General features: G+C 37.7%; 3 protein-coding genes across 6 annotated transcripts in view; 1 reads left to right on the forward strand and 2 right to left on the reverse strand.

Moving 5' to 3' along the window:
- Positions 1-1,223: 1,223 nt before the first annotated feature.
- Positions 1,224-9,431, reverse strand: psmd7 (proteasome 26S subunit, non-ATPase 7). Its single transcript, XM_038300027.1, has 8 exons — positions 9,273-9,431; positions 8,188-8,279; positions 7,186-7,278; positions 6,080-6,177; positions 5,888-5,968; positions 5,709-5,800; positions 5,386-5,584; positions 1,224-1,835 (listed from the first exon to the last, which is right to left on the reverse strand). The coding sequence occupies exons 1-8, from the start codon at positions 9,344-9,346 to the stop codon at positions 1,572-1,574; spliced, it is 993 nt and encodes a 330-aa protein (XP_038155955.1). The 5' UTR covers positions 9,347-9,431; the 3' UTR covers positions 1,224-1,571.
- On the forward strand, positions 9,430-10,680 carry LOC119793073 (dynein light chain roadblock-type 2-like). Its single transcript, XM_038300033.1, has 4 exons — positions 9,430-9,580; positions 9,737-9,812; positions 9,895-10,062; positions 10,158-10,680. The coding sequence occupies exons 1-4, from the start codon at positions 9,578-9,580 to the stop codon at positions 10,199-10,201; spliced, it is 291 nt and encodes a 96-aa protein (XP_038155961.1). The 5' UTR covers positions 9,430-9,577; the 3' UTR covers positions 10,202-10,680.
- Positions 10,681-16,436: 5,756 nt separating this feature from the next.
- LOC119793038 (genetic suppressor element 1-like) overlaps positions 16,437-21,500 on the reverse strand; it is a 44,893-nt gene continuing 39,829 nt past the window's right edge. For all 4 annotated transcript variants that reach the window (XM_038299981.1, XM_038299980.1, XM_038299983.1 and 1 more), the window contains exons 12-16: positions 20,689-20,802; positions 20,236-20,601; positions 18,709-18,984; positions 18,015-18,118; positions 16,437-17,851 (exon numbers count right to left, since the gene is read on the reverse strand). In XM_038299981.1, the coding sequence (XP_038155909.1) occupies positions 17,714-17,851; positions 18,015-18,118; positions 18,709-18,984; positions 20,236-20,601; positions 20,689-20,802 (998 nt within the window). In that variant the 3' untranslated portion in view covers positions 16,437-17,713. The remainder of the gene's footprint in view (positions 17,852-18,014; positions 18,119-18,708; positions 18,985-20,235; positions 20,602-20,688; positions 20,803-21,500) is intronic.

Below are 21,500 nucleotides of genomic sequence, written 5' to 3' on the forward strand. Positions count from 1 at the left end.
CATCTTTTGTTTCATTAGGCAATCCTGAATATTTAGCACTTCTTATTTCGCCAGTATTCAAACACCCTGCTATTTTGCAAGTTCTCCCACTTGAAAATTATGGAGGGTACAGTTTGGTACAGTAGCCTTGGTTTACAGAGGTGAAACTGTCCCTGTAGTTTTTCACCAGGTTTGCACTCACTACAGGAGGGATTTTGGCCCACTCCTCCACTCAGATTTTCTTTAGATCAGTCAGGTTTCTTGGCTGTCGCTGGGAGAGTTTGAGCTCCCTACAAAGATTCTCTATTGCGTTTAGGTCTGGCGACTGGGTAGGCCATGCCAGAATCTAGATATGCTTCTAACAGAGCCACCTCCCGGTTATCCTGGCTGTGTGCTTGAGCATTGTCATGTTGGAAGCCTTGAGCCATCTTCAATTCTTTGCGTGAGAGAAGGAGGTTGTTCCCCCGAAATCTCAAAATACACGGCCCAGTCATCCTCTCCTTAATACAGTGCAGTCATCCTGTCCATGTGTTGAAAAACACCCCCCCCAAGCATGATGCTACCACCCCCATGCTTCACAGTAGGACTGGTGTTCTTGGGATGGTATTCATCATTCTTCTTCCTCAAAACATTGAGACCCCACAACATGAGGTATTGCATAGAGCCCCAGTCCAAGATAGATTATGTCATATTTAGCTTCTTCCATTTGCTAATGATTGCTCCAACAGTGGACCTTTTTCACCAAGTTGCTTGGCAATTTCCCAGTAGCCCTTTCCAGCCTTGTGGAGGTGTACAATTTTTATTTAGTGTCTTTGAACAGCTCTTTGGTCTTGGCCTTTTTAGTGGTTGGATTATTACCGATTGTATGGGATGGACAGGTGCACTTGGTTCAGCTAGCGACCTCAAACAGGTGCATCTACTTTAGGATAATAAAGGGAGTGGAGGTGCACATTTTGAAGGCAGACTAACAGGTCTTTGAGGGTCAGACTTGTAGCTGATCAGTGTTTAAATGGTTATTTGCAGTTGTTAGAAATAGTTAAATATACATTAAGATTTGAGGAATTTTTTTTAAGTTTTTGTCTTTCACAGTGGACATGCATATACAATGATTTCTAAGTGGGATAATTTGCAAAATAGCAGGGTCTCTCTATATATATATATTTATCACAAAGTCCATTATAAAATACAAATAACATATTCAATGATATAATCTTTAATGGAAAAAGGCAAACAAAACTACAAAAAACCTTTTACTGGGTTCCCGTTTTAATGAGTGATACAGAAACAATATCATCATTACTCCATTTTACAAACAGCCAAACTCAGGTTGGAAAACACCAGGAGCTTGGTAACTATGAAAACAGCATACACATGTTCTCACAGCTCAGAACACTGGAGAGCAAACGTAATCCTTACACGATAATAGCAGTCTTTGAGTGTCAGGTTGTTATCAGGAGGCCAAATCTCAAATGACACAATTCCCCATTTAGAGTCCTACTTTTAGTCTCAGACCCACATACAGAGGGGAAAAAGTAGAACGCCATCCTGCTGACGATGGTGTGATCTGAGAGAAGACCACAGGGGACGAGCGCTCATTTTTTCTTCTTCTCATCTTTTTTGGCACCATCTGCTTTGTCTTTCTCCTTGTCTTTATCTTTTTCCTCTTTTTTCTCTTTGTCATCTTTCTTCTCTTTCTTCCCTTCTTCCTTTTCCTGCCCTTCCTTCTTTTCTGCGTCTCTGTTGGAAATCTTGTTGTTGATCAGGTTGTGAAGTGCCACCACGGAGCGAATGAGTGAGGCCAGGTAGACTACCAGCATCTGGTCATTGGTCTTCAGGTAAAAGGCTTTAGTGAATTCCTGAAACATGACAGAAACATTACATTATTACAACATATTCCATTAATCAAAACACATTTCACAGAACATGTATATTTTAAACATAAGATCAGACACTAGGATGGGTTTCTAAGTTTCTTCTAAAACAGACAATAAAATATGGCACTTTTTATTTTTTTTAGATAAGCTGTAGGTTTTCTCAGATAACTGTAAAACTAAACTTTGGAAATACATTTTTCTTTTTTAAATGATCATTTAACTCTATATTTTTCATAATCTTAATGGATACATAAGGCTCTCTAAATTTCCAATTTCTTTTGTAGCAGCAGATTATTTATCTTTTTAAGAGCAAAATCGAAAATACTCGAGGCTTGGTGAGGTTTGAATTATTGCAACCATTAGTGGACCTGACATTGGCGAAAATTTTGAGGCACAACCCAGATACCACAGAGACCAATAATAAATTTTAAAATTATAAAACCCAAATGTTACTGTCCACAGGGGAGATTCTTAACGACCCCTTTACAATTGTTAAACAATGTGACATATTTCTGTGGGCGGAGCATAGCTGGAGGCAAAAAGATTCCCTAAGAGCACTTTAATAAAGGGATCTAGTTTTGTTAGCTTTCTTTTTGTTTTAAATAAAGTTTCAGCAGTAGAAAAATTGATTGATGATCATTTCTATTAACTTTTCTCATATTGCTTTTAAACAGAGCTGTCTAGATATCTGCTTTTTTTCTGAAAGTGGCAGCAGGATAAAACTTCTAATTGTCTGTACTGTGTCGGTTCTGGCATCCAACTACAAAACAATATGTTAACTTAGGCTGATTTTGTAGCAGACCCTGTGCTGGTCTGTATTGGCCACCTCCAGTTATCGGTTTGTCTGGCCTCCAGTCAGGCTTTTAGCTAATAATATTTCTTAGGTTGTAAACCTTGGCATATCACATCTTTAGGCTTTGCACGGCGTCGGTGGATCTGGGGGGTATCATCCCCAGAAAATTTTGAAATTAAGACTCTGAAATGCTATTTCCTGCACTTTGAGGTGGAATGCAGCTAACTTTTTGTCTTTGTTATAAAACTGCTTCTGTCCTGATTATGGGAAGTATGTATGCTTGACTAGAGGTGGAAATTTGATAAAGAAGATGCAATATAATTTTTTAGGTACAAAAATGTTTCATAGGTTAATTCAAAGAATCAGAAAGTGTAATGCTACGTTCACACCTAAAGGGCTTTGAGCAGCAAAAGTGCGCCTGCTGCTTCATTTTTTTGATGCCTGTACAAATTAAGGTCAGAAGTGACTCAAGCGCATCTAGTAAAGTGTGTCCAGATGCATCTGATGCCTCTGCTGCTCCTGTGTTCAATGGCAATGTCTTTGCTATATTTGCTTTTATAAGCTGGTAAAAATTTGTTTTAATAGATTTTATGCGGGAAAGTACACCTGTGCAGTCAGTTCATCACAAGTCACTTCATTACAGTCCTGCCTTAAAATATTATTTCGCTATGTGGTGCGCTGTCACTGGGAATCCCCAGCAGCTTCCTCAGACAGCTTTACCTACTCTTCGTGGCTGCTGGAAGTAGATGTTGCCGTTTTTCACAATGTGGCTCAAAATGCAGGCACCAGAACAATAAAAGTGAACTGCCAGGTAGGGATGGGAATCGAAAACCGGTTCCTGTTCAGAACCGGTTCCGTATTTTCCGATTCCATGGCATCGTTTGGCAGCTCGCTGAATGATTCTTTTTTCGATTCCCGCAGCACCAGAGCCTAGAGCGCCGGCTCTGGGGAGCACGACTTACGTCACGCTTTTTACGTAAGTTACGCAAGTTACGCAAGTTGGAAGAACTATTCGAGGAGGAAGACAACGAACTGCGGTCACTTTGTGAATCAAAGCCCCGTCTTTCCTTAGCTCAGAGGGTAGATCAGGAAATCCAGCTCTATAAAAGCTTGCCCTCCATCCCCTGCAGGGATAGCGCCACACTGTGGTGGTGGAACAAGCAAGATACGCTGCCCTTGCTATCTGGACTGGCTGAAAACTACCTCTGTGTGCAGGCTTCCTCCACCCCATCTGAGAGGGTGTTCTTCACAGCTGGAGACACCTTAAGCCCTGAAAGATCCTGTATCCTTCCAGAAAAAGCAGATATGCTCATCTTTCTGCAAAAGAACTGTTAATTTTCCCTACTACTGTTTTATAATTAGTATTTTTTGTTATTTAAAATAGGTTATTATCCCATCATTTGTTATTAGACATTGTTGGTTATTAAGTTTGTTCTTGTATTCATTTTTCATTTAAACACAGATGTTACTCCAGTTTCACATTTCCTGTGGACATCTTGATCTTGTTGAGTTTGTAAGATCGTGCAATAGTTAAGTAAACAAAGTTGATTCTGATAATCAAACTGTTTGTTCTCCTTTTTCCCCCAAATTGGAATCGAAAAAAGAATCGATAAAGAATCGAATCGTTTCATAGAATCTAAAAGGGAATCGGAATCGTGAAAATCTTTTCAATTCCCAACCCTACTGCCAGGTTTCGACATTTTAAGTTAATTTAGGCGTTAAACTGTTTCAGTGGAGTTCAGTGGACTTCTCTCTGGCAGCTCCCAGATCAGCTTCTCCGATTGGTTGCTGTGGTGCACTGAGCACCAATAGTTCAATTTTTCCAACTACAGCAGCTGCTGTTTGTGAAACTTTGAAGATTTGAGCAAAGTTTCTAGTTAAAAAAACAGGGCTTACAATTTTTCATTGTTTTAGTAGAGGTTGAACAACATGCAGCTGCATGTATTGCTAGTTAAAAGCCTACCTCCAGCTAATGCTCTGAAACAGTGAGGTAGACAGAAAAGAGTTCATTAACATCCTGTTTTTTTAGGCATTATTTATGCTCAACTCAAGTTGTAGCAGCCCACATGAATCAAGACATGTCTATTTAGTCATGATAGGAAGAAATCGGTTTACAGGAGTCAGTGTGCTGCTTTTAAAACCAAGGACAGTGCCAGCTGTCAAAGAGGGCAGCGCTGCTGGTTGCATCATATTAAAAGGCTTCTCTGGCATCAGTGGAACTGAGCCAGATCAGAGCTTTGTTGATTTCTCTTACAAATTTAGGACTTCTCCATAGCTTATAAAATGGCATTTCGACAAATACTGGTGGAGGTTTATATACATTTATGAATCACTGTATGATGTTAATAAGATTATTAAAGGAAATCTACAAATTCAAATTTGTGTAGTTTTGGCATTTCAAAACAACCATTGCATATTAACTGTGCATCTTCATTCCAACCTGGTAAATAGCTGATCATAAAAATGTCAAATTAATAAAACATTCAAGTTGATGAGAATCAATAGTAGAACTTTTGTTCAAACCTGTAAGGGCATCAGTATGAGTAATTTTCCTCTGACTCTTAAAACTGACCACAATAAAGATTATATATGTTTAATTTAATGTTTTTATATATTATATAAAAACATTAAATCTGTGTGTATAATTTAAGCTGAACAGAAATAGCTTCACCTCCATCAAACATCCAAATGTTTTGTACTGTTACAGTAAATACATGTTTGTAAGCTCTAAGATCTTACCAGTAGGTTTACATCTGGCAGCAGATTGAAGACGTCCTGCAGCTGGTAGATGATCTGATGGTTGATTGGAAGTTTGCCAGCAGCCACTCGTTCAAGGTAAGAGCGGATGTCCAGCAACTTTGAGTTGAGCCCCTTCAAACCGTGAACCTGGTTTGTAATGCGTTGAGACAGAGTGCCCACTGTGGTGTCTTTGATGTCCCTATGGTCAGAATAAAGCAGAGGAGAATATTGTGATTTAAAGCGTATTCAAAATAAACAGTGATTACTAACACTAATTGCACAGGGGAATTAAGCATGCAGATAATTGATTATTCAGGTTTTACCTCAATAAATGCTCCACTCCCACTTCTTCTGCTTCTTCAGCTCCAATTTCACTGGTGACATGCTCAAATGTCTTAGAGGTGGGGGTGCCATCCTAGAAAAAGCATGTTGAATAAAAATTTTCTTTACATCTAATGATAAACAAAAATAGCTTCTAAACCAAACCTAAAGAATGACTTACATCATGTATTTCCTCCACTGAAATGTATGCTTCTGTGGGCAGTCCAAGATCTTTAGGCTTCACATCTATGATGACTAAAACCTGACAAGAAAATGAGAATAATGCTCATAATTAAAATGAACTAAGCAAAATCCATCACATGAAAAAAATAAAATAAAATCCAAAACATAGGACAGTTAATGAAATGCATACCGAGTTGGTGCAGTACCGCTTGATGAGCTCATTAATGGCAATGTCATTTTTATGGAGCTTGGGTCCTGTGTGATACCACCCAACTATCCTTTCTCGGGCTAAAAAATAAAGAAGCCAGTTAAAAAACAAAAAAATCCAAAGACTATCTAAATAATCTAATAATACCTAGGGCTGGGCGATAATTCAATAACGATATATATCGATCGATAGACGTTTGGCGCAATAGAAAAAAAGCGGGTCGATAAAAGTTCGATAAAAAAGAAACGCCTAGCATGTAGGTTTATGCTAATCACTACTTCCTCCCAACCAATCACAATCGCGGACCCAGGCACACCGTCACAAAGCGCCGCCCTCTCAAACCACAACACAGAGCACATGAAGATGTCGCAGCAAGGAGAGGCGGAGGAAATTGTTCCAAAGAAGGGTTTTTGTAGTTCGCCAGTTTGGCAGTATTTCGGTCATGGCAAGTCGGACAAAAAACAAACCACAGTCATCTGTAAAATGTGTAGGGAACCAGTGAAAACGAAGTCTGATAACACAACCAACTTTTTTTTTTGTTATCATCTCGGCCGCTCACACCCGCAGGAGTACGAGCTGTGTAGGCCCCAGCGCGGCTCTCCTCCGAGGAATCTTCGGGAAAATATATATATATTTTCAGTTCAGTGTAGTTTCCCACATAGTTCTAACGATTGAGAGAAAAATGCTGAGGGGCCAGCAACTTCAAAGTAATAACTCAGGTTAAAGCAGGAAACTAAGCTGAACCAGGTTATATTTATTTTGGTTACTTTTCTGGTCACTTTAGTTTATTCTTTGTCAGTATTTAATAACATAACTCAGGTCTTTTAAGTTATTTTTCTTTAAAACAATTATATTATGGTTAAAAAAGCTGGTTAAATAAAGATTTAATTGGAAGTCTCTGTTTGTGTTTTTTATTAAAATTAAATCATTTAGCAATATCATAAAATGTCCAGGCAGAGCTGCACATAAAATATGGTTTCAAATCTTTTCAATAATTATCGATATCGATCAATATGCATTTTTTTTAATCGATAAGCTTTTTTTCTATATCGCCCAGCCCTAATAATACCTGACATTTGCTGCCTCACCGTTGACTTTTTTAAACATGCCATACATGTTCTCCAGGTAATCATGATCCAGGAACCACACAGAGTCATCCTTGTCATCTTCATCAAATGGCACTACAAGAAAACAAAACCAAAAAAAAAACAACTTGGCATTGTGTTTTATAAGGAAGCAAACCAAAACTGAAAATATAGGTTATGTTCGTATTAAAAAAAAATAGATCATAGAAGTCCTATGCCAAGGTTTAATTTTCTCTCAGGCAAATGCCAAGAGTTCACATAGCAGATAGCTGGTTGCACATACTAATGCATTTTAATCACTTATTTAAGTTGTTGTGATCTAAATACTTTTACAAAGATCTACACTTTTAATTTTATATAGCTAAACAGACGTGAGCTTAAAACTATTTGGATCATTTTGTTTATAAAAACTGTAAAAACATATACCTATTATCCATACATACTTAAATCTATTCGGGTCTTTGATCAGCCATTTTGCATTACAATGGAGTAGCATTTCAATTGGAGTAGGAGCTTTCATTGCCCTACAGTCTAAAGTTATGTGATTTGTAGAAACATCAACTCAGCTGCAGCTTAGACTGCTGCTTTCTTCATGGCTGTTGCCAGAGGCCATGTGGTAACAAACTGAACGATAAGTTAGCTCACAAACGAAGGTAAGCTAATGCTACACAATACTATCTTCCTATTTCAGTGCTCATACACAATAGTTGTAAGTCAACGTATACTCACAAACGTTATGAAAAATATTTTACAAAGGTTGAGTGTTGTTTTAAAAATCTAACCGTAGATATAAACATTTCAGATTTGATGAGAGCTGGGGTCACACTTGGGGAGAAAACTGGAACCTTAAAATGAATAAACTAACAAGAAAACCAATTATGCTCCTTTGACTCTTGGATCTTATAGAACCTGATCTTGTTCACCAAATTGGAACAGCTCTTTAACCATCTGTATCAGTTTCCCTTTTGTTTTCTCTCATTTCTATCCTTTCAATTTAATACTTACCAGCAAAACTATTGGAGACATCAAGAACTTTTTTGTGCCATGATCCCAGGAGGACACCTACCACTCGCTTCTGATTTCCAACTTTTCCTATCCTGTAGATACAAATCAACCCGTTTAATTAAATGTATCCAAACATCATTAAACATAAACTTTTGAAATGGTATTTGAGGAGTAATTTAGTCAAATATGAAACCGTGAAAAATCATTTGCAATTCCTGACACTAAAGACTATTAATCTACAAAACAGACTTGTGGAGAGAGAAGTAATGTGATTTAGGAAGGAGTATAGTTTAAAACTTGTGTGGGGAACAGAAATCAATACATAAGAATATATATATATACAATCCAGGTGGCTAAAGGGGTTACCTCAAATGGGAATAATAAATTCACCTGTAGGACTACTAATGTGCTAAGAAGTATTTTTGTATTATATATTGGTATTGATGTACTTTTATATCCTGGTCTTTTCAATAAATTTGAATACTACTGAAAAACAAAATTGTAAGCAGTAGTTAGCAGTAAAATAGTATGTCTAAAAAACACAGTTAAGTGTAAAACATTGAATCTTTTCGATTCTTGGACAAATATAGTGTTTAAAGGTATGTAGCGTGTGTAGGTATTTGCATACGAAAACAGGACGGTGCTTATGAAGTATGATGTCTTTTAAGTCTATATTTTAGGTATTAGGTCTCATTATTCTTTGAATTAATTGATGTATGTGAATGTTTTCGATGTAAACCTAATCAGACCTAAATAAACGCGACCGTGAGTTAAATTAATACCAGTTTTGAAGTTAACATGATTAAACGAAACCGATTACCACTGTTGTATGGATACATTTCGATTACAATAAGAGTCCTAAATCAAACATAATTAGACTGCAGGTCACTTTTACGTAGCATTCTTTCTCCAACACTTTGGACTAGCTAAGCTATGTAGCCTTGTCATGTCTCTCCATTCATTTGCAACGGGGCTCTGACTCAGCACGGCTAACTTTACATTAGCATGGCTACAGGGCTCCGTTAACCAACTATTTACTATCAATTACTAACATTAAGACGAACATAAATATGGATTTCACTAACCTGTTAAAGTGATCTACCACGCTGAGTAACACAAGCGGGTGAACCACCACATTCTCCACCGCTAAGTCTGGCATTTCGGCAACGAAGGCTAACAGCACACTAGCTAAACAAGCAGAACGCTTACTATGCTCCACTTCCGGCTGAGTGTGACGCGTCTTCCGTTTCATTGTCTACCAACCGCCATTAAACAAACGAAGAAGAAGTGTCTCCCGTTTCCATAGGCAACAGAGAAACTCTAGAGTTTGTTTTTCTTTATTAAATTTTACTGGAACAACGAAAAGAGACGTTTACTATCTTCAGAGAAAATGGTAAGAAAGAAGCACGATTAACTGTATTCCCGTGTAGTAATTCATAACAAACACAATTATTCCTAAAAAAAAAAGATTTAATTCATGTTATATACGTTATTAAATTAATATAACAGTGCACATTCAAGTTTTGTTCTTTGCGTTTCTTTCCTAAAGGATGGTGTTGAGGAGACACTGAAGAGGATTGAAAGCAATGCAAGTGTGGCAGGAACAATAGTTCTCAATTCAGAAGGTAAATAAACTCAAGAAAAAACGTTATTACGCAATTCACCTTTTCTATTTAATAATCTGAGTGAATTTAAATGTTCTTCAAGGTGTTCCTATCAGATCAAGTTTTGATAGTGGAACAAGTTCTCGGTATGGAAGAGAAGTTTCCGAAATCGCTGCATTGGCAAGAAGTGCAGTAAGAGACCTTGACCCTCAAAATGACCTCCAGCTTTTGTGTATTCGCTTTAACAAAAGAGAGATCATCATTGGTGCTGGTGAGATTTTATCTGAAATTAGCTTTTTATTTTTATTAATTGACAGTTGATCTGTTCTTGCTACATTGCTATCTAATTTTTCTTTGTCTCTGCAGAGAACAACTGCCTGTTGATAGTCTTCAAAAACCTACCTGAATAGCTGCAGACATTTAAACCTTGTCATACAGTTGTTTCTACTCAAGGGGATGTTCTATGTTACAAAACGTTGTTGTTGTTGTGTATGTTTTAGAATGGTATGCTGTGTGTTTTGCCTTGTGTTTTACATTTCTTTCATTTATTCCTGTTCATAAAAATGGATGTGTGATAAAATATTAGTTTTTTTTCTCTCAGACTGACATTTTCTAATTGTCAGCTTTTACAGTATCAGAAAGACGCAACTTTCAAAGCTTCCTCATTTAATATGTTTTACCCAAAAACCAGTCTATTTTGCGTGATGGACCATCAAATGGTTGTGTCGCTGAAGTGAAATAATACGCAGAAATAAATTGGTTTTACAAATTAAAAATGCAAAGTGGGTAAAGGTGTTTATTTTGTGTGGATCAGATATTCATAAGTAAAACCTAATGCAAATAACTTATGTCAAAGAGCGTTTACCTTACCAGTCTGAGGCATAAAGCCTAAATAAAAGCGATTTTGAAATGCCCAAAAAACTAGAAATCAGCTGCTGGTCTCTAACATTTGGGAAGATCTATTATTATAAATAGACCTATAGGCTTATAGGGTCTATTATTATATAGGGTCTATTATTATAATAATTGTAATGGTGGAATGTAGCCTTCTGGCATTATGAGTCTGCAAATTTGGAGGCCTTACATACATCCAGCAGACAGCCCGTAATAGTGAGTGAGTTAAAGTAAGTTTAGATTATAAATCAGTACCCTAAATCTGATTATATCGATTGATTAAACCATTATATATTTTCTTTGTTCAGTAATTTAGGGTAAGGCACAACTGCAGTCTCATGCAAAACTCTAGGACAATTCCAGAGATTCATTCTAGATGGAAAAAATTGTAGATAAGGAGGACTTTTAATCATGTGCATTGCGTACTTAAAATATAGCTTTATGGCAGCCTGACAAGAGGAAAGCCAAAGGAAGTCATGTTTGCAGTTTTCCACATTACATTAAGGGATCAAACCAAATATTTAAAAGAAAGAGCACCCTCTTGTATAAATTATTCTTATGCAAACTATAAAGCCCTTAAACTCTTCTAAATAAACTGACATATGACTCCTTTGTGTTTTGTAGTACAGCAAACTTAATCTTTACTTTTGTTTGCTTATTTTTGTTTTTGCTTTTATTAAAAGCTCAATGACTTAGCCTCAAACAGTTATGTAGGACACCTGAAAATATAACAGAAAAAATTACAGTCAGATGTAAATGTTCCCATGGCTTAGTTAAGTATATGTGCATAATTGTTAGTTGTTATAAGGAGCATACATGCATTCTCAAAGGGACACTTATATCTAGCTGAAAAAAAGAAACAAGAAACGGTGCGGATCAGCACATTTATTCCAAACAAGTAAGGTGTGATGATTCATAAGGTGGACAAGCTGTGGATATTCACATTTAAATGAGTGCGTAATTGAGGAAAGATGGCAGCCTTGGCACTGCTGGAAGAATAAACCTTGTGTCCTTAGTGCTGGTTCAGCTTCTCCCTACTGCACCCTTTGCTACCGCAGTACTGTGAGTTAAGTTAGCTGCACTTATATTGCTATAAAAGCACCATCTGTAAATCAGTTTGCCTTTTAAAAAAGCAAATCTTGACTGAAAGCTGTGCACCTTAAAAAAAACCCTCTGTATTTCCTATGTATTTTCTGGGAAAAAAGGAACATCCTGAGTTTTAAACAGAGGTTGCACTTTACAATTCTACTTGTAGGCTACTGATTTGCATTATTTATTTATTTATTTATTTATTATTTACATTTCACATTACATAACAATAAATATCATCTCAACAGCAGGAAATGCAATGACCTCATTAGACAGCAGAAAACATTGTTTAATTTCTAAGCCAACAAATGGCCTTCCTCACATTAGCTAATGTTAATGTTTTTAAGGTTATAAGGATGAAATAATTGCTTTCTAAAAAGAAAATTGCTTAAAATGACAACTCCACTGTTGCTACAAGCATGTTTAGTGTGAGGAGTTTGCCTTCGAATCAATGAGTCGATGCAATCAACTGGTTTTCCTTAGATAGAAAACTTTGAATCACTTTGACTGTATAATCTGGCGAATTGTAAAGTGCCTTAAGATGGCACGTGTTGTGAATTGGCTCTATAGATAAATAAACTGAAATGAAATTGAATTGAAATTAAAGCTTGATTGATTGTTCCAACATTCCTGCACGATCGAGCTCCTTGAACACAGCAGTGTTCTGAGCATCTTATCCGAGTATTTTTGGATACATTGAGTCTTGACAAAACCTGCAGCGCATAATCTGCAGAGGTTGACAGCAGGGCTTAGAATTATTTAAAAGTATTTTTGTGATTTGTGATTTTCTAAAAGGACTACAAGAGGGTGAAAAAGAATTTTAGAAAATACCTATCAGTTATTTTGGATATGAATCTTTAACTAGATGCTACAGAACAGAACAAGTTAGGAATCAGACAGCTGTAAATAGTGTTTTGTTGGGAGTGAACAGACTACAGATCAGAAAAGCCATCAGAGACATCACTGAATGATGCGGCACAAAATGAGTCAAGATGGCTGTGGATCAAATGGGGTTTCTGAAGGCTATGCAGGCTACAAACGGGTATCTCATTTCTTTTCTCTCAGTTTTTTTCATTTGATGATCTGTCTCCTTTAGCCACTGAGTTTTAAACCATTGGCAAAAGGTTTTACAACATTTAAATACAGCTATTTATGAATGAAATTAAAATCCAAATCAGCTTTATTGGGCATGTTTTTGAGCACAGGCGATTTGACTTTGGTTTTCATCACTCACACAATAATTAGCTGTTGAAACAGTTGCAATAGTATGAAAAACATCTATACGGATACAATAACGAGAGCATAAAATGAGGACAATGCGGTTAACTGTTAATTCTCTGTTCTTTAATAAATAAAGAGGCAGGTGTAAAAAGCACATCTGTTTTCAGCTGAGTAGCTGACTAAACTGCTTTTGTATCAGCTCTTTTCTTGCCATTAGTGGTGTTTAGTGCTGAGCTGAAGCTAAAAGTCTAAACAGCTCATGACAATGATGTGTAATATCAACTTATATGTTAGATCCAGTTCCAACCAGGTTATTTAAGGAAGTATTTCCTTGGATCTTGTCCTCCATTTTAGATGCGATTAATCTATTCCTGTTACAGGGATATGTACCCAAGGCTTTTAAGGTTGCTATAGTTAGACCTTTACTTAAGAAAGTGTCTCTCTACCCAGATGACTTGGTCAATCATAGAACTACATCTAATCTTCCTTTCCTATCTTAAATTCTTGAGAAAGTAGTTGCCAAACAAGTTTACAACCACTTACACCATAATGAACTTGCATTTGATACAGTTGATCATAATATTCTTTTAGAAAGACTTGAATATTTTGTAGGAATGAATGGAACAGCAATAGACTGGTTTAAATCCTATCTATCAGAATGATTTAATTTTGTTCACATTAATGAAAAATATTCCTCATGCTCAAGGGTTACCTGTGGAGTACCACAGGGATCAGTGCTAGGACCAATTCTCTTTACTTTATATGCTTCCAATCGGTGGAATTATTAGACAGCATGGGATAGATTTCCACTGTTATGCTGATGATACCCAGCTATATCTGTCTATAAATCCAGATGAAGATAACCCATTATTTATGTTATTTTTGATCAGGACATTTAAATCCCATATCAAAGAGGTTTCTAGAATTTCCTTCTTTGATCTGCGAAATATTGCAAAAATTAGAAATAACCTGTCCAGGGGTGATGCTGAAAACTAGTCCATGCATTAGTTCAAGGCTGGACTATTGTAATTCTTTAATATCAGGAAGTCCACAAATTGTAGTTAAAAGCCTTCAACTGATCCAAAATGCTGCAGAGAAAAGAGAGATCATATCTCTCCTCTCCTGGCTTCTCTTCATTGGTTTCCAGTTAAATCAAGAATAGAATTTAAAATCCTCCTTCTCACATATAAAGCCTTAAATGGCCAAGCTTCATCTGATATCAGAGATCTGATTGTTCCTTATGTTCCTAACAGAACACTTCACTCTCAATCTGCAGGTTTACTAGTGGTTCCTAGAATTTCTGAAAGAAGAATGGGAGGCAGATCTTTTAGCTATCAGGCTCCTCTCCTATGAAACCAACTACCAGATTTAGTCCGTGAGGTAGACAGCCTGTCTACTTTTAAGGCTAGACTTTCTTTTTTGATACAACTTATAGTTAGAGTGGCTCAGGTTATCCTGAGTTATCTCTATATTTATGCTGCTATAGGCTTAGACTTCTGGAGGACATAGGGACCCCTTTTTCATCATTCTGCTTCATTCTGTCTTTATTCTCTCACTCTGCAGGATCTGTTTGTTCAATCTCTAACGTTCTGCTTTCTCTGCTTTTTCTCATAGTAGCTTCGCCTTATCTATTCCTGTTTGGCTGTGACACCATCCTGGAGAGAAATATCAGCTGTGCTGCTGCCATCAACACCTTTGTTTACAGGTGTTTGAGATTGGCCTGCTTTTCAGTGTAGTTCTGTTTCCCTGACTGTGACTGTCTAGATGTGCTCTCTTATTCCTCTGACATGGGAGCTTGCTCAGAGTTAATCTGCCTGGCTGTGTGTTTCCTGGACAGGGTCGTCTTTTACAGTTGCCTTTTGTATTTCTCTCCTTGAAACCAAGTCAGCCTCGGCAGATGGCTCTCACACTGAGCTGGAGGTTTTTTCCTGTTAAAAGGGAGGTTTTCCTCTCCACTGTCACTGCAAACATGCTTAGTGTGAGGGATTGCTATCAGTCAGTGAGTTCATGCAATCAAGTGGTTTTCCTTAGATAGAACACTTATTCCTTGAGATGTGGAGGTTAGTGCCAAAAGTGAAGTGTACTTGTGAGGGAAGATCTCTGGGTTTATGACGAGGAAGGCTGGGTTTAAGTCCACAAATGGGATCCCATATGTCCCTGGGTGGAAGAAGTGATGCAGGATAAAGTGACGGCCCAAGCTGACCGCATCCTCTGCTGACTAGTTTACAAGGTTTGCAAAATGAAAGGGTCCAATGAGGGGTCTGTAATCCTTTCAGATGCTGTAGCACTACATGCTGAAAATATTAGACCTTAGATTTACCTTTGACTCTAAATATCTTTATTAGAGCAGCCAAACACTTTGCTACAGTTCCATTATTCATTTTATGCAAATCTTTCATTTTAAAAGATAGAATTTCCAACAGAAAATCAAACTGCATCATGTCAAAGTAAGATAGATGTATAAAATTGCTTTAAACTGCTTCTTTTGTTTTCTGTTACGATTATTAATTACAAAAACAGGCCCATGAATATAGAGTTTTTTTTTTCTATATTTAAATGTCCCTACTCTAAATTGGTTTTAATTTTTCAGTATATATATATATATATATATATATATATATATATATATATATATATATATATATATATATATGGCAGCACAAGAACAGGCACTCAGTACAAGATCAATAGAGGCCAGGGTCTACCACACCAGGCAGGACCCCCGATGCAGACTGTGCAAAGATGCCTCTGAAACAATACAGCACATAACAGCGGGGTGTAAAATGCAGGCAGGAAGTGCATACATGGAACGCCACAACCAGGTAGCTGTCATAGTGTACAGGAACATCTGCCATGAGTATGGGCTGGAAGTCCCAAGGTCAAAAGGGAAGACACCTCCTAAGGTAGTTGAGAATGACCGAGCTAAGATCCTATGGGACTTCAAGATCCAGACTGACAAACAGGTGATGGCTAACCAACCAGACATCGTGTTGATCGACAAACAGCAGAAGAAGGCAGTAGTGATAGATGTGGCAATCCCAAGCGACAGCAACATCAAGAAGAAAGAACACGAGAAGCTTGAGAAATACCAAGGACTGAAGGAGGAGCTAGAAAAGCTGTGGAAAGTAAGAGCAGCAGTGGTGCCAGTGGTAATTGGAGCACTGGGGGCTGTGACCCCCAAACTGGGAGAGTGGCTACAGCAGATTCCAGGTAAAACATCAGAGGTCTCTGTCCAGAAGAGCGCAGTCCTAGGAACAGCTAAGATACTGCGCAGAACCCTAAAACTCCCTGGCCTCTGGTAGAGGACCCGAGCTTGAGGATGACACATACCACCCCACGAGGGGTGAGAAAACAGTTTATTTTTTTTTTATATATATTTTGCAGCAATCATAATAAACTTGAAACATCTTGAAACCTCAGCAAGACTAAATAATCAGTCAATACATTTTACAAATATTTTAATGTAAATCTGCGTCGGAAATGTACACCAATATGTGGTAATAAATAGTTAATTGCAATTATACAGCCAAAATAATACATCACATAAAAACAAACATTTGAAGCAACTATTCAAGATTTCTCAGTAGGTTTGAGGAGGTGACAGAGCAGAGCTCTTAGGTGGACTGGGAGGAAATACTACTGCGTCTTGTGCTCAGATTTTCTTTTTCACAAGGAAAAAAAATGAAAATAAATTTTTTTACTTATAATTTTAATTTATGTGGCTTAAGCAAAAATAAATCCTACAAAAAGAAGAGGCAAGTTTGTCCTAAAAAAAATGATAATTTTAAGCTTCGTAACATATATATAGGCCATCAATTCTCAGGGGACACTGTTGAAAATACTTTCTTAACATAATTCAACTTTGACCTTCCCAAAAGGACTTTAATGCCACATATATGACAGAGGCCCATCAGATTAAATTACTTTAATGGACATGTGATAGTTACCACGGAAACGGATCCTTGCACCAAAGAGCCGTCTCAGTGACATTTGTAATGTTCTGACAGCAGTGCTTTCTCTTATATCCCAAACCTTTTTTGACATCAAGTAATTTTATTTCATTGTGAAAATATAATTGTCCTATTGTTAATTTGCTCAACATTTTTATTCTGACCAGCAGTAGTTCCACCAAAACGTATGGCTTTCTCACAAGTTAAAGCGGTAAAATTTACAAAACTTTTCATCTATCACAACAACTGTTACAAATAATAATAAAAAAAATCAACTAAAACCCTTTTGCTATTAAATATACTTTAGAAGCTTCATTTATCCTGTTGGTCATTTGGTGAGCATGCAAACTGCTCTGAATTCAGAAGTCATTACATTTTACAACACAGAAGACAGTCAAGTATTTACCTAAATCCATTTCAAGTGCATCCTGTCAATTTTAAGGCCTGAGGTGAGCGCTGATTCCTTGACCTAAACCTCACTGAAGAACACGACCCTCCTTGCTGCTGTCCAAAGAGGCTCCTGGTTTGTGCTTTCTAATAGAACGTGATACTTTGGACCAAGCGTTTTTTTTTCACAATCCACGATCAAAATCTCTGGATGCCATGAATTATGAAATAAAGAGAAACTCAGGATGGGCCATGTTACATAACTGACATGCCAGAGAAGAGATAAGAAGACGTCTAGCTCCTCCACGTGAGGCAAGCAGCCCGGGTCCAGTTCAGCATCCTCCTATGGTTCCTTCACTGGGATGGAGCCTCTTTTAAAGGTCACCTCGGCGCCTGTCCATTGACGTGGCTCCTGCCCCAGTGAACATTCGGCAGAGTCAAACACCTCCTGAAGTGCTCGAGCTGGGCCTGCAGCCTGTCCCGCTCTTCCCTCACCTTCTGCCTCTGACTCACCAGCTCCTATTAAACAAAGGCCACTCATTACAGAAACTATCATTACAGTGAAGCAAACATCTGAACTGATCCACATCCTTAACACAGACAGACTCTTAATATTTGAATAAAAATAATAAATAAATAAAAAGACATCAAGGCATGCATGCAATCAGCTGCCAGTTCTCACCCCCATAGTGAGAGAAAGCTGCTCAGCAGTTCTGGTCAGATTGTAGTTCTGGCCTTCAAGTCTTTTACACTGGCTGTGGAGAACCTGCCGCTCTATGCTCCACTCTGTAAAGAGAAAACAGAACTACAGCTGTAGAAACCAGGGGACACTTCAAGTCATCTTTGGTAGGGCATCAGGGGGCAAAATAAAGCTGCCTTCCATGGAACATGGACATTCAAAGATTTGAAGCATGTTTCCTTTCATAATCTACTGTCAAGAGAATCTGGTTATGGTACTAAAATATTTCATATTTACTATTAGGGAGTTACTGTAGGTAATGTGTAATAAAAGACTGTAATTTGTCATAATGGACAAACTGGAACCTGTGGGGCATCAGAACAACAATCAGTGGAAATATGAGGTGGTTAAAGTGACATTTAACCTTTCAAGAGAGTTTAAATTGTAAAAAAAAAGAAAAAAAAAGTTAAAGATAAAGAAAAATAAACATATAAATAAAGTACATGAGTACAAAGCGATGAACTGACTCAGATCCACTACTGCCTATAGTGTCTATTTCACCTGAAGATGAAGTGAATAAAAAATAAAGTATAGAGAAAAAAAATCATACCCAGAAACTAAATGACAACATGATTTATTTTTATTTTGGCTTACATTTGAATAGATTAAAAAGAACTGTTTTCATCACTCCACTCACCGTCCACGTACTCCTGGTAGGCCTCAAAAATAGCTTCAATGCCCTGCCACTTCTTTGGCGCCTCTTCCTCTTCCTCATCATCCGTCTCTTCCTCATCAGACAGGGTCTCCCGTAGAGCTGGAGCATCTTGGCTCGCTGCAGGTGCTTGGAAATGGTGGCCGTTGAGGTGTGCATACTGAGAGGAGTGCTTGACGTGGGAATTTTTTAGATGAGGGTTATTTTGAGGCAGCGAGTGTTCAGATTTTCCACCAACCTCTGTGGCACAGTTTGAGACTCCTGAAAGCAAACGGTGAGAGTTAGTCTTCAATGTCAGAATTATAATGTATATGGGAGAGAAATGTATATCCTACATAAAAAACATTAACAATTCCATTCATAGCGATTCCAAAGACTCTAGATCTTCAGCGTCCATATTGGATGCTCAGTGTGAGTGTGGTTAGTGTGGCACAAACAAAACTTTTATTTATCTATTAACCAACAATAGAAAATTTAAAAAAGAATCCACCGGTTTTTCTAGGTGCACAAAATTTTGAGCACCTCTGTGACACCTGAGCTATTTGCTCTATCGCTCTACAATGCATTTAAATGCTAATAATTAAAACAATTCTTGAATCTATCTGATTTCAATTCAAAACTGTTTCCACTTCTTAAACACGCCTTACCTTCCACTTGTCGTTCTAGTTCAAACTGGTGTTTCTTTTTTATGCATGGTACTATATTATCAGCTGTTTAGTGGTGATTTAAGTTTTCATTTTCTCAAATATCTTAAATAAAGGGAACCAAATAAATTAAGCTATACAATAATAATAATGTATACAACATAAATAATCATTGAACATTTTTCCACTTTTAGTTGTTCTTAGATTTGCCTTAATATTGCCAATTTATAATTCATTGAAATTAATCAGAATCAGCTCCTAAAAGGTGCTCGAATGAAAAAAGGAGCTTTTTCCCTTCAAGATGGAGGAAAGTTCCTGTCTAAAATGCAAGAGTACAAGTAAGATAGGATAATTTTCAAAAGTAAAAGGAGAATAGAACGGGAGAGAGATCGGTGCGGCTGCTGCTATAATGATGAGATAGGGTGAGGGGCTTCTCCTCCACATCAAGAGGCGGCCCCCCAGGGATACAGATAAAGCAAAAGACAAAAAACTAAATCATATTAATTGTCCACAGTTCAGATAAGCTTAAAATCACACTTTTACAAAGGTCTTGCCAAAGACTTGAATCTGATTTAATAAGAAAATCCTTTACAGGAGCTAAAGATTAGGGTGATTGCAAAGAGGCCTTCAAGAATAAAAGACACTGAAGCCAATAACAAAATATCTATTGTAAAAATATCAATGAAAAAAAAAAACAGCTGCTCAAAATCATCAGCATCAATTATAAGGCTTTAAAGAAGCCATTCCGTTTTTTCTGTTGGAGAACCAACCTGGGAATAGATATCAGGGCAGACATTAAGGGCTTAACGCACTATCATGTTCTTACAAAGTTGTTCATATAGCGGCCACTAGATGGCAGATGTCTCACCTTTGCTCTGCAGTGTGCTGTTTGTGGACTGCAGCACTGCCTGGTGGAAGCGCTGAGCAAAGGCCTCAGGTGTGAACCTCTCCCAGGGCCTGCCCCGTCCATTCAGCACGGGGCTGGGCTCCTTTCTCTGAAGGGAGGCGCCGTTCTGAAGGACGTGGAGCTTCCTGTTCGACGGAGTCTCTGTTGTTTCAAATTTTTCATGATGGGGGGCTAATGGTGGGGGGGCGTAGGGAACCTGGGAGTCCATGGGAGGCTTGAGAGTGTCGCTCTGCCTGTGTTTGTGTGTGTAGGGAGGGGAGGGACTGGGGGACTCTGGGTACTGGTGTCCATTTGACTGAGGCGGAGGGGGAGCTGTGGAGGAGTCCCCTGAAACAACAACAAAACAGCTTTTGTTCAAGAGACTGTTTTCCAGCCTTAGAATCATGTTTTATGGGATATTCTTCTGTGGCTCACCATTTAGGAGAGCTGCAGGACTTCTACACAGAGGCAGAGGATTATATTTGAGTGTGTCTAATGTCACAGTCTTCCTCTGAATAGCCCTTAGCAGCTCCTCTGTCCTCTCCTTATCTACAGAGAAAAAAGACAGAATGAGAACACCCATCATTCATTCGCTCAAGAAAAATGAGGGACTTAAAAAGACAGACTGGCCCAAAGTGATGGAAAAATGTCACTGAATAGATTATCTGAATCAATGCTGCAGAGCGGCCATTAAAAGTCAAATTTAGCCAAGGCTGATCATTTCTCATCTTTTACCAGCTGTCTTCAAATTACAGTTTCTAGGTCAGCTGTTCACTTCATATATGTATTTACCCACACAACATGTCTTATTAACAATAACCTTATCAGTGTGTTAATAACAAAAAAATATGAGTCAAAACAAGAGGCTCAAACCTACATACATGGAGGCAGATATATAGAGTATTTTCACAAACCTCTTTTTATTCACCATTATTTGCATACCTTTTATGGATGAGCAGCATTCAACCATTATGCCTTGGGTTTGTGGGTTTGTTTGTTTATTTGTGCTGGTAAAAATAATGCTCTAAATTATGACAGAGTGCTTGAAAATAGAAGAAAACTAAAATGTGAGGCTCTAGGAAAAAGAACAATATCGAAGATACCTAAAATGTTTTAAGTTTGATTCCTAAAATAGACGTATGAGAAATATGAGGTTATTTGTCTGGGAGATCGATACTGTAAGTATCTCAGCAGGCAGTGAAAAAAAAAGCTCAGACTGAAAGGAGTTATGAAGCGAAAAAATGGTG

This window comes from Cyprinodon tularosa, unplaced genomic scaffold (assembly GCF_016077235.1).
Source record: "Cyprinodon tularosa strain WSP-4 unplaced genomic scaffold, ASM1607723v1 ctg44, whole genome shotgun sequence".
NCBI lineage: Eukaryota > Metazoa > Chordata > Actinopteri > Cyprinodontiformes > Cyprinodontidae > Cyprinodon > Cyprinodon tularosa.